Source organism: Echeneis naucrates, chromosome 19 (genome assembly GCF_900963305.1).
Source record: "Echeneis naucrates chromosome 19, fEcheNa1.1, whole genome shotgun sequence".
NCBI classification, from domain to species: domain Eukaryota; kingdom Metazoa; phylum Chordata; class Actinopteri; order Carangiformes; family Echeneidae; genus Echeneis; species Echeneis naucrates.
In genome coordinates this window covers 995,049-1,007,936 of record NC_042529.1, presented here as the reverse complement: position 1 = coordinate 1,007,936, position 12,888 = coordinate 995,049, and the positions used below count along the sequence as shown (strand labels likewise).

Below are 12,888 nucleotides of genomic sequence, written 5' to 3'. Positions count from 1 at the left end.
GATTTTATAGTCTCATATTGACTGATCTTTATCAGTCAGAAATAATAATTATATGTACTCTAATACAGTGGCTTAGGCTTACTACAACTGCTTTGGGATGTATATGATACATTAATAGAAAAAGGCCCATTGAGAAGAGAGACCTGAACAAAATATCACACAGGTGTTACATAGTTCCATGTTACAGTATTACAACACAAAATAGGGATGTGAAAAATTGGATTAAATGAAAGATTACACAATATTTTAAAAAGACAAGGTAAAATAATGCAACACAATACGTTTTACACATATTATATTAATCTACAATGGACTTCTATCTTCAAATATGTGACATGTGACCATATTATAATGATTCTACAATTAGTGCATACATTGTTTGGCTATATGCAATGTGTGTATAAATAATTATGTCTTTAATGGGATCCTTACTAAATTTTGCAACTACAACGACACATTTGAGCAGCATCAGTATTAATTAATGATTAGATGAGTCATCACTTTCTATCAGAAAATATATAACCATTCAGAGGAAAGGCGGAACAACCTATCCTTTCCGGTTTTCCGCCGGGGCGGCTTCAGGTGCCGGACCGGTGGGAAGGGGTCGGACGTCAATGACTGTAACACCCGGTGTTTGAGTTGTGGGATGGAGTTTCGTTGACATACACACAGCGACGCTACGTGACTTTTGTATACAGGTTGTGTGTCCACCTACACTGCGGCATCGGTCGGGAGAACTCACCGGAGCGACATGGCAGACAACATTGTGAGTCTGCCGGCCGGGTTGTGTTAATGCTAACCTGTTAGCTAGCCGCTTAGCCCAAGTCCGGAGTGATGAGGCAGCAGAATTAGCTTAGCGGCTAACGTTAGCCGGCTATCATTAGCGCTGAGTGACTGCGGCCTGTGTCCGCTACCCGGCTAATCTTAGCTCCGTGGTTAGCTGGAAACATCCCGAATAAAAAGGGACTTTGTTGGGAAACGGGAGACGCCGCATAACCGGCACCGTTTCAAGAGTCAAAGCGACCCGACTGTCGTTCGTTGGGTTGAGCTAATTAGCCAAACAGTAAATTGGCTGTTCTCGGTGGATGTCATGAAAGCTAAGATGTTGTTGATTCACTCATAGTGACATTTTGTCGCTGTCACAGTGAGGCAGTTCCAGTTAGTGTTGTGTTGCTCTCAGCCAGCACCTTCCTGTGACAGGTGAAGCAGAGGCTCATGTGCTAACGTTAACATGACTGTTTTGCACTGTCATCGTTGTCACAACGTCCTGACACTGACACCACTGTAAAGACGGGAGGGGGGTGGCTGTGACTGACAGGTATTTGGGAGGGGGGGGGTTCATTTTTAATGAATTTTGAATCCGGTGTTCTGTTTGTTGTCGTCTCCTCAGATCATCAGGGTTCAGTCCCCAGATGGGATGAAGAAAATTATTTCCACCAAGAGGGAGACCGCTGCTGCTTTTTTGAAGAAGGTACTGTCTGAATAGTTAGAACATAAAGTCAGTGTCAAATGAGCTCCTGCATCAATTTCAGAATCAGTTGTCAAAGAACAACTTAGATATCAGCATACATACAGCTGAAATGTAGGTAGGTAACTTACAGTAGGCATTTACCTACTATGCACAAAAACAAGTTAGTGTATATAAGTAAACCATGAACATACAAGTCAAGCAAAAATACAGGATGCTTGAGTGAGGACTGAATACCAAAGAGCTTCAGCAGACTGTGGGGGCCGAAGCCTATCCCAGCTGACATTGTGTGACAGTGACGTACGGCCCGAACAGGTAGTCAGGAAACACAAAGAGACATTCAACTATTTACAAACCTGTGGGACCTCGAGAGGAACCCAGAGCATTTGGACGGAAATCATGCAGCCACAGACCGCACAGGCCCAGGGTTCAAACCCAGAACCTTCTTTATGTGAGGTGACAGTGCTAATCCCTGTCCCATTGTTGTCTAATTTGTGTTTGGCCTGCAAAATGTTTAGTTTCACACAACACTTAGTCTTTTCAGACCTCTCGTGCAACCACAGAAATAGAGGTGGTCCTTCTCAAACACTGAAACCTTGTGCCCTTTTTTGCAAAACACAGTTTCTTTTTATGAGTACACGCTACAGCTTTAATGTTTAATTTCTACTGCAGCACAAGCACTAACACATAGAAGTGCCCTTACGTTTCCCTAGGTTTTTGTTTGCCTTGGCTCATTGTCCATTTACGCGTGAAGCTGGGCAGGAAGTACCAGAGCAGGTCAGAATAAATACATGTATAGTGTAGCCTTGAATTTGGATATTAATGCAAGAAGGACATCTGATCTTAGTTTGGTTCTGTCTGACCTCTATTCACACAAAAATAACCACAAATGAATTTGAGTCATTGGGTTTGAAAAGCCTAAAATAGAAGCGTCTCCCAGCAGATAGGTTTCAGTGGACCATTCCAGCAGCACATCATTAAAAATGCATGTCTGTGCAAAGGCAAGACAATGTAGTCTGCAGATCAATGTTAAGAGTAGTTTTCATTCCCTGCTGACGTGCAGCTGACGATAGGCAGGAAAAAAAAAAAAAAAAGAGAGGCATGAGGCAGTGAGGGCAGCTTTTATTTCTGCTGCTGAGAGAATAAAACAAAGTGAAGTGATGCTCTGTGTTGCACAGTTTGAGCTTACAGTGGGAGCACCTCACTGCTTGTTTCAACGACCTTACCCATGAATAAATCCACACTCAATTTTTCAGTTTTCCTGGAATAGAGGGGAATTGGGGGAAGAGCAAATGTTGCAAGATAATAAGCTCAGATACATTTAAGACCCTCTAAGATTCGGCCTTTTGCTGGCAATGGAAACGACTAAAAGTGTTCAGATCCAGGTTACATGACTCTGCAGTAGACAAGTATTTTTATCTACTCAGAGCTCAGACACACACCTGCCACCAGTCCAGCTCAGTGCTGTTAAACCAGAAACACCACAGCTACACCGTCCTCTCAGTCAGCACGCTAAATTTTTAAATGACACAATTGCTGATTGAAGTGTCTCACAGAGAGTTTTGACTTTTTTCAGTGGCACCAACCCAGAAATGAGACATGCCAGACAGTTTTTATCAGTTTTGTTGTTGCTAGCAGCTCAATCTCCCTCTCCTGTCAAATGACACTGATCGTCACAGTTGTGTATCTTCATCCTGAGCAGAAAGGCAAAATTATTGGCAGTGGAAAAGTGAATTGGCTGTATTATCATTTTAGAATGTTGAGACTGCAAACTGAATGACACCATGTTGTTGCTCAATCTAATCAGCTAATGACATCCACATCTCCCATAGGTAGCCAAAGAGTTCGGGTTCAACTCAAATGGATTTTCTGTTTACCTGAACCGAAACAAGACCGGAGAGATCCTCTCCCAGAACAAAACCCTCAGCCTGCTCAAGATCAAGTAAGGCCAAGTCACGTGTGTTGTTATAGAGTAAAAGTGACATATATTTAAATGATGCTGGCTGGTTGTTCCATGTTGATTCCACGTTCTTTCCAGATTTAACCATCTTATGTCTTTGGGCCTTTTTAGGCATGGCGACATGCTGTTTCTGTTCCCTTCAGGATCCTCCACCTCTTCCGGAGAGGTGATGGACACAGCCACCCCACACACGTCTTCATCACTACCATCTGTTTCATCGTCATCTTCGTTGCACTCTGTGACGATCCCTCGGTCCTTCTCAGCGCCTCAGGTCCAGGAGGACGAGATCGATCAGTATCTGGCCAAGCAAGATGGCAAGATCTACAGGAACAAAGATCCACAGCTGTAAGAGAAAGACACCGCCCGCCACCACCATTCATTTGTATTTCAGGACAAATCTCAGATCCCTCACAGTCTCTTTCCTGTTACAGATGTCGCCATGGTGCCCTCGGAAAATGTGTGCACTGTGTCCCATTAGAGGTAAAAATACTCTGACCTTCATGCAGCTGTCATTCCTGTGACATTTTTAGCTGCAACATACTTACGAACATGTTTCTCTCCTTCTCAGCCTTTTGATGAAGACTACCTGAATCACCTCGACCCCCCGGTGAAGCACATGTCATTCCACGCATACCTGCGCAAGCTGACAGGCGGAGCTGATAAGTTAGTTTAATTTAGTAAAAGATTTTCCTCCAGTTGAAATACAGGTTCCACTGTGTTACCAACTCTGACACCTTTTCACCTCCTGCAGAGGGAAGTTTGCAGCTCTCGAGAACATCAGCTGTAAGATCAAGTCGGGCTGTGAGGGGCACCCACCCTGGCCGGAGGGGATCTGCACCAAATGCCAGCCCAGTGCTATCACACTCAACAGACAGGTAGGCAGCTATATCCTGGTCCAGGAAAGTGGGCTCAGACTTTTGGGTTTCTGTGTGTGTGTGTCTGAGACAATGAAGCTGTTTCTATGGAGAAATGCAGCAGAGTTGATGTTCATTTAAATAGTCACAAAGTGCTTTACAGGACAAGATAAGATTGAGGATGAACTATAATAATGATTAAAACATTTTAAACAGTTTGGAAACAGTTTTAGTTCTTTTCATGAAAAAAAAAAATCTAGACTACATATGCAAGCATGTGTGTGAATAAAGCTCTATATATACTAAACTGATTTTTGAAAGATGACACACCAGCTGCGTGTGAGAGGGTATATAAGACGATGAAGAACATTTGTTGTGTCTTTCTCTCAGAAATACAGACATGTGGACAACATCATGTTTGAGAACCACACCATTGCAGACCGCTTCCTGGACTTCTGGAGGAAGACGGGGAGCCAGAGGATGGGGTACTTGTACGGCAAGTACACAGAGCACAAAGACATCCCGCTGGGTATCAGAGCTGAGGTGGCTGCCATTTACGAGCCCCCACAGGTGACGTCAATGCATAACCTCTCACCTCAGTGATCCTTTTTGATGGTTGGACACTCATTACTCCTCCCTGCTGTCTTTCAGAATGCCACCCAGAACAGCCTGGAACTGTTGGAGGATCCCAAAGCTGCAGCTGTGGATGAAATTGCTGCTAAACTCGGCCTGTGCAAGGTCGGTTTCTCCAGGCTGCTGTTTGATTTTGTGTCTAATTTTAACTTGAGATAAGGCCTTTCTATTCTTTTAATCCTGTTTCTGCAGTGATCACCCCAGCAGTATGACAGTTATGTTTGTCAGTCAAGGTCCTTTGTGATTATTTTTATTTTTTTACTTTTTTATTCAGACCATTTTGAGCAAATCAAGTTGTTTTTATATTCGTCTGTGAAGTCTAATGGAAAACTGGCAAATCTATTCAGCACTGTCACTGTGCTGAAGTTTGTTTTTCAATAGTGAACACACTGATTCTTCATGAAATCCATTTTCAGAAATTCTGATCATTAAAACACCTTCCACATTAGCTGACTCGCAGCACATGCCGTATTTTTTTCATCAATATTGAGTTAAAATCCTTTTCAACTGCCAACGTTATTGAACTTTAATTGCAATTAAAAGTAAAGTTAGATTAATTGCCCAGCTTTAGCATGACGTGTTCTTGTTTTTTGTTTTTTTTTTTGGAACCTTTGTGATGTGGTGGTAAACCAACTCTTGATTGTGTCTTTCACGTCCAGGTGGGCTGGATCTTCACAGACCTGCTCTCCGAAGACACGAGGATAGGCACCGTCCGCTTCACGAGAAACAAGGTGAGGACGCAGCTCGGCCAAACATCCACTCTGATCCAGTCACCTTTGTAACCAATCTCACCAATCTCCATGTTTCATCGTCGTACTCACTTTCACCAGGACTCTCACTACCTGAGTGCAGAGGAGTGCATCACAGCAGGATACTTCCAGAACCAACACTCAAACCCCTGCAGACTCTCTCGAGACGGCCACTTTGGCTCCAAATTTGTGACTGTGGTGGCAACAGGTGAGTTTTTATTCACTCTGTAATTCCAAATATGCTGTATTTAAAAGCTTCTTCATATAAGTTAGAATTATTAGGGGAGATAAAAAACAGAATATGTACATTAAATCAGGAGGAACACTCTCGCTCTAGTGAACTTCTAATGGCTGTTAAAACTGGTGAAGACTGATCTACAACGTCTCATCTCTGGGTTGATGCTCCGGAAAAAGACTTGAAGTCTCCATGAGATATTTCTATCAGCTGCTGTGCATTTTCAAGTAATCTTAGAGCGTAATTTTTCTCTGAGTAAGGGGTAGCAGGAGTTTTTGGTTAAACAGGACTGTGCTGGATGGATGACAGAAGGAGAAGAGTCCAGGAAATATTCCCCTTTTGATTCTGTCGAGAGCCTCGTCCATTGCTGACAAAAGCCCAATGTTAGTGGACATTGTGTTTGTTATTGGTTCATTTCTCTCATGTATCCACACTGTGCAGATAGTAAATAGAAGGCCAGAGGAACATTGTAATACAAACCGCAGACAGCATTTTAGTCTGTGGGGTCAGTGCCAAGTGTTTACACTCTGCTCTGTTATAATCTCACTCGACCTCTTCGCATTCATTACACAAGTCTGTGAAAGCACGAAGCGGAGCAGTGACCTCAGTGCTTGATTTGCATTAATGAGGTGCTGGCAGCCAAAGCTGATGTCATGGCTCCACATCTGATGCCAGCCGGGCCAAAGTCCATCTGTTTCACCCTCCGCTGTGATAAAACATTGCCTGTTTACAAATGAGTTGCATGTGTGAGGTTTTAAGTGCTGAGTGAACTGCAGTGACACTGACGCAGTCAGTTAATAGTTTAATTATGTTGCAGTCGTGTGTCATTTCTTTGTTGTTCTACATGCTTTTACAAACTGGTTCTGACAGCAGAAGCCACAAAAAGTCTGTGATTGATAAATCAAATTAGATCATTAGCTGACAGATTAGTAACCAATTAAGTTGCTTTTGTAGGTCAAAAACTTTCTTTCTCCTTCTCTCATGTCATAACCCTAACCCACTTAATGCAGCTTATGCAGTTAAATCAAACATGAGATAAGTTAATAGTAAGTTAATAAGTTAACAAATGAGTCTGTGTGTGTCTGTGCTCTCTGCAGGTGGTCCAGATAATCAGGTGCACTTCGAAGGATATCAGGTGTCCAACCAGTGCATGGCTCTGGTGCGAGATGAGTGTTTACTGCCCTGCAAAGACGTTCCTGAGCTGGGCTACGCTAAAGAGTCCAGCCCTGAGCAGTACGTACCTGACGTCTTCTACAAGGTGAGGCCTCATACATGTAGTGCAGTGACATCAGTACACTGATGATTGGAGCCCAGTTAGTCAGCTCATCCATTTCCTCCTCCACCCTCCAGGACAAAGACAAATTTGGAAATGATGTTACATTTCTTGCCCGGCCTCTGCCGGTGGAGTACCTCATCATAGATGTGAGTGAGCAATGTCATTGTACCAAGTCAGCGCATGAATGTATTTATAGAGTGTTGTGAACAGTAGCCCTGATTTTTCTTTTACCTTTTAAGATTACCACCACTTTCCCAAAGGATCCTCAGTACACCTTCTGTTCCACACAACGCTTCCCCATCGAGAATCGTGACATCCTTGGAGAGACACAAGTGAGTGAGATCTGTCCATCTAAACCTGAAAACATCTCCAACACGAAGAGTCCAAAAAATCTTATCAAATACATATTTATAGTTGGTAAAGGAACCGTCTAAACTGTCCAGTAGGTGTAAGATTGGATCATTCCACTCTTCCAAATCATCATCAGGTGTCAAATCCACGCTGCAAAGGCAGCAACCTCATAAAACAGTTTTCTAGTCTTTCTCTGGTTTCTGTTATTTCAGCCTGACATGAGTAAAGTTGGTGTCACCTTACCTCCAGAGCGGAGACCAAGTTATATTTTTTGTTATTCATGTGTGTCTGCAGGACTTTCACAGTTTAGCAACATACCTGTCCCAGTGCACCACCGCGGCATTCCTGGACATCGTGTCAGATTTTCATCTGCTCCTCTTCCTCGTCACCAATGAAGTCATGCCTCTGAGAGTAAGCGGCCACTTCAAAGGCTCTTCGTGCCCATTTGTTTTCCATTAATAAGACAGAAACAGGTCAGAGAGAAGGCCACATTCCTTCCCAGCCTGGAAGTGGTTACTGCTCTGAGGATGTTTTCACTCAGACCTTTCTGCTCGTGCTCATTAGATTTTCATACAAACTCCAAAGGGTGTTCAATAAAAATATTGTTTTTCTGTGTGTAGATAAGAACAAGCTGCTCAGTCAGAGCTTTGCATGAGTCCAGACTCAGAAAATCAAAATCTGGTGATGTGCTTTATGTTTGTGCTTGTTGTTGCAGGACAGCATCGGACTGCTGCTGGACGCTGTGAGGACTTCTAATGAGGATCTGGCTCAGACCTGGAAGAAGTCGGAGCAGTGGGCCACCATCGAGCAGCTGTGCAGTAAGTCCCTGTAGATCAGTGAGGACACCGTCACAGCACACAGATGAACTCGGATGGTTTCAGTTTTTTTATTTTATTTTTTTTATTAGCATCCTGCGTGGAGACAGCGACATTTTAAAGCCTTAAACAGATTTGCATTCTGGATTTAAAAATCTTTTCAATTGAATGCATTGATAGATCAATCAAAGACCAGGGTGCTGTCCCTGTAATTCCTCTCCTGTCCTTGCAGGTACGGTGGGGGGACAGCCCTCCAGCTCTCTGGGTTATGGGGCCATGGGGGGTCCCTCGGTCCCGGCCTCCTCCTCAGCCATGTGGTCCTGCCTCCACTGCACCTTCATGAACCAGCCTGGCACAGAGCACTGTGAAATGTGCAGCCTGCCCCGCAGTTAAACCCCACCCCCCGCCCTTCCCACCCTTTGCCACCATGCCATACCCCCGCCCCCCCGCCCTGATCTGACACAGTCCCGCTACGCCCTCCTCTTAACTTGCCGATGACATCACCGCACCAGGACCAGCTCGGACCCTGATTGTTTTTCTTGCGCCTCACTTGGAAGCTTCTGTCCTTCCCACCTCACAGGTTGCTGTGACCTGCAGAGGGATGCACTTGTTTACGTGTTTACATCCAATCCATGAGTAGATAAAATAAAAGGAGACTGTGGGTTGTTTTTTTTTTTTTTTGTGGTATCCCTCCTCACAGCGGCTCTTGTGAGGGGCGGGGTACGTCTGTGTAAAGTACTTTCAGCTGAGGCCCTTGTTCCCGCAACCTGCCGCTGCCCTGAATTAATGCCCACCCCCACACCCCCCCCTCTGTGGGTCAAATAAATCCTGTTGTGACTCAGGACAACAGCAAAGACTTGAGTGTTTGGACGTTCTCTCACATCTGCGCCCCTCTCACTCTCGCAACGTCTCCTGGAAAATCTTGCTGTGTATAAATACATTTGAGGAATGATACTGTTATTTAATTTAGTGTCTTTTTTTTTTTTTTTTTTTTAATTTGATTGTAGCGATACCTGAAAATTTTGAATCTCCAACATGGACTCTGCTCAGTCAGGTTTTTATAGGTCTTGGTCTCTTTGACAAGCCCCTTAAAAGTACAATCATTGGTCAAGTCCCAGACCTGAAAACACTCAGAGCTCCAGAGTTATTCCGCTTAAACAGAGTTTATTTTCAGTATTAAGTAACTTTAATAACGTTTGGAAATCAGCCCCAGGTGTGAGGAGAAATAGATTCAGAAAGCTACTCTCCACCGACTGCAGACACGAGGAAGTGGTTCCTAAACATCTTTCACTGGTTTGTTGTAGCTTTAGGATTTTGGTGGTTTGAACTTGAGCAGGCACAATATGTAGCTTCTTCTATCAGTCTGTGAGAAAAGGCCACCATCCATCCTCCCATCTCTCCATCCACCTGTCGTCACGGTCGCTGACCGACACTGTATTCCCCGTGAGGTGCTTCTAGAAACAACTGGTGCTCGCCACTTACTCTCGGTCGCTCTTTACCTGTTCTGCTTCTTGTTTGTTTCTCTCGGTGAGGCTGATCCAGAGGCGTCAGACCATCACCGCTATTCCTCCACTGATGGGCCTTTGTCCCTCCATCCCTCCGCCTTCAAAGATTTCGCTGCTTGGTGTGGAAGAGGTGGGGAGGGAAAAGATGCCCGACGTTTCTGATGTTTGTACTGTTCAATAGTAATAATCCCTCTGTGTTGTTTCAAGCTGCTTCCAGCAGAAGCAGAAAGATGGCTGGCGGTCAGATTCACGTTTTCTCTGCATACGTGTAGGAAGGAGATGAGCCTGGAAACAATGTGAAAAGCTCTTAACTCTACTGAACAGCACTAAAAGAGGCCTGAAGGGTCAGTTCACCCGTTATTCTCACATACCTCGAGCTGTATTTAGCCAAGCTCTGAAATTTCTACTCCTCAAAACCTGGAAATGGACAAATGACAGATATTTTTGGTGAACTAACCCTTTAACACGTCACAGTCAGATGTGGTTGGTTAAAACTGGTTCTTGGCATTTATTTCAGATTTTTGCGACTAAAAACGGGACCAAAACTCCAACAGGATCATTTTAAGTGATGAAAGTTGAGGTCATTAACTTTTGTGACCTGCTGTCACTCAGAAAAGGCCAGTCCAGCAGAGAGCGGGGACCTTTTCAGATCCAGGATCAAGGATTCAGTTCAGATCACCTGCGGTCCAGATGTAAAAAAAAAAAAAAAAAGTTTTCTATGATCTAAATCAGTTCCACCATGTGAACCCTTTTCGTCCTGACAGAATCTCTCGGGTTCACCTCCTCCCTCATGACTGCAGCTCAGATGCTTTTTAGGGCTTTTTGTTGTGGAAAGGAGCGTTAAAGAGGGCGAGCGGATTTAGCTGTTTGAGATGTGTGCTTCTTTCTCAGAGTAATTCCATTGATGAAGTGAAGAATATATTTTCAGCTGTAGATTCATTTAAAACTGCTTGACAGAGGAAAAAAGTTAGCTTTTTATTTTCTTATTTTTTGCCCGGTGATATCATCCTCACGGCCCCCCCTCCATGTGAATTCTTGGAGTGATTTATCTGATGTCATGTTAACGGAGAGCAGCGACCTGTTCCTTTTGTATCGCTCCAGGGGCCGTTTGCTGAGCAAGCATGCTCTTGGAGTCAACTTTCCACTGAGCTGACGGAGGACTCTGAACGTTGTATGCTGTTCACCTGGATTTGAAACAAAATAATAATAATAATAATAATAATAAAAATAAAAAAAACTACAACGAAATCCTTCTGCAGATCCTCTCTCTCTGATTTGTCGGTCATCTTCTTGGATGAAAGCTGTAGCTTACAGTCACCGGACTCCAAATCAAACCGCTGTTACACAACTCTTCAGAACAAGTTTATTATTTTATTATCATTTTTTATTTCTTTATCCTTTGGTAGTGATGTTCAGTGTCACCATAAAGAAATTCAACAAATCAGGATCTCCCCCCAAAGCCAACCAAAGCTTTACGGCAGTGCTGTCACATGATTACAGAGGGAAGAAGTTTTATTTGGTTTATTTATCTTCTCCAAGGTCTCACACATTAAAGGACTGATTTATTCAACACATATTTTACTGTAATGTGATTAAAGTGACATTTTGGCAAACCCTGTAAACAGAAGGGCAAAAATAAAGAGGCTCATCTGAACCAGATTTGGAGGACGCTGACAGCCTTGGTCCACTTTTCTAGAGTCTGTGGCGTTAAGTGTGTGTTTTAAAAATTAGACACAAAGTGTTGATGCTCATTCTCATCACTTCACAGCTTTTAGTGCACAAAAGCAGCTCAGTGAAGAAATGAGCTCCTCAGCTCCATCAGCCTCTGGCTGACCTTTTCTCCTTCACATCATCCATCAATGTCAGCATTTTATTTCTGCTGCGTTTTTCACACATCAGTAAAGTGGTCAAAAGACACACACACACACACACACACACACACACACACAGCCACACACAGCCCAGTTTTCATACAGGACCAATAAGAACAACACTTTGTGTGAAGTGAAGAAAGCACAAATGTAGTAAACAAAACAAATCCGTTGTAATGTAAAGATATGGAACAAAATGGGGGAGACTGGGCTGATGTTTTCAACAGGTAGAGTTCGGTCCCGGTCCCGGTTCTGGTCCCGGTCCTGCTCCTGGTCCTGGTCCTGGTCCCGGTCCCGGTCCTAGTCCTGGTCCTGGTTCTGGTCCCGGTCCCGGTCCTGCTCCTAGTCCTGGTCCTGGTTCTGGTCCCGGTCTCGGTCCCGGTCCTGCTCCTGGTCCTGCTCCTGGTCCCGGTCCAGGTCCTGGTTCTGGTCCCGGTCTCGGTCCCGGTCCTGGTCCTGGTTCTGGTCCCGGTCTCGGTCCCGGTCCTGCTCCTGGTCCTGCTCCTGGTCCCGGTCCCGGTCCTAGTCCTGGTCCTGGTTCTGCTCCTGCTCCTGCTCCTGGTCCCGGTCCCGGCCCCGGTTCTAGTCCTGGTCCTGGTTCTGGTCCCGGTCTCGGTCCCGGTCCTGGTCCTGCTCCTGGTCCCGGTCCCGGTCCCGGTCCTAGTCCTGGTCCTGGTTCCGGTCCCGGTCCCGACTCCTGACTCCCCTGAGACCTGCAGATGGGCAGCAGATGAGGATCAGGAATGTGCAGGTTGGATGTTAAACGTCAGCAGAGGTCACACGTCACTGCGTCCACTTCCTGTTGTGTTAACTGTCCGTGACGGTGAGAAGTGTGTGTCCTCCTGATGGGAGGGGATGAAACCACGTAAAACAGACCCGTCCTTCCCTTCCACACAGTTGGACTCCCGTCTCTCGCTGCAGGTGCCTCTCTTTGTGTGAAACTTTACATTGTTGCCTTGTTGTGTGGCTGCAGTGGTTTTGTGTGTTTCCAGATTCGGGCTGAAGGATGAAGGCTGCCGGAGTCCTCCTCATCCTGTCGGTGGGACTTGGTGCCGCTCAGAGAGCAGAAGGTCAGTTTGGTTTCCTCCTCTGCTGCAGTTTATGTTCCACCACAGTGTGCCGGATCAGCCTCAGACTAAAACCACATGACCTGCTGCTCCTCACCTGCAGG

The 12,888-nt window shown here is 44.9% G+C and overlaps 1 protein-coding gene across 2 annotated transcripts; it reads left to right on the top strand.

Annotated features, from left to right (window-relative positions):
• The first annotated feature begins 613 nt into the window (after positions 1–613).
• On the top strand, positions 614–9,309 carry nploc4 (NPL4 homolog, ubiquitin recognition factor). Of its 2 annotated transcripts, none has more exons than XM_029527880.1 (17): positions 614–766; positions 1,391–1,471; positions 3,301–3,410; positions 3,540–3,773; positions 3,860–3,908; positions 3,997–4,091; positions 4,180–4,303; positions 4,673–4,852; positions 4,934–5,020; positions 5,575–5,646; positions 5,746–5,872; positions 6,997–7,157; positions 7,250–7,321; positions 7,415–7,507; positions 7,821–7,937; positions 8,242–8,344; positions 8,574–9,309. In XM_029527880.1, the coding sequence occupies exons 1-17, from the start codon at positions 752–754 to the stop codon at positions 8,732–8,734; spliced, it is 1,881 nt and encodes a 626-aa protein (XP_029383740.1). In that variant the 5' UTR covers positions 614–751; the 3' UTR covers positions 8,735–9,309. The 2 variants fall into 2 exon arrangements, with proteins under 2 accessions (XP_029383740.1, XP_029383739.1); XM_029527879.1 differs by having other exon boundaries at positions 5,746–5,876; positions 6,971–7,157.
• The last annotated feature ends 3,579 nt before the right edge of the window (positions 9,310–12,888 follow it).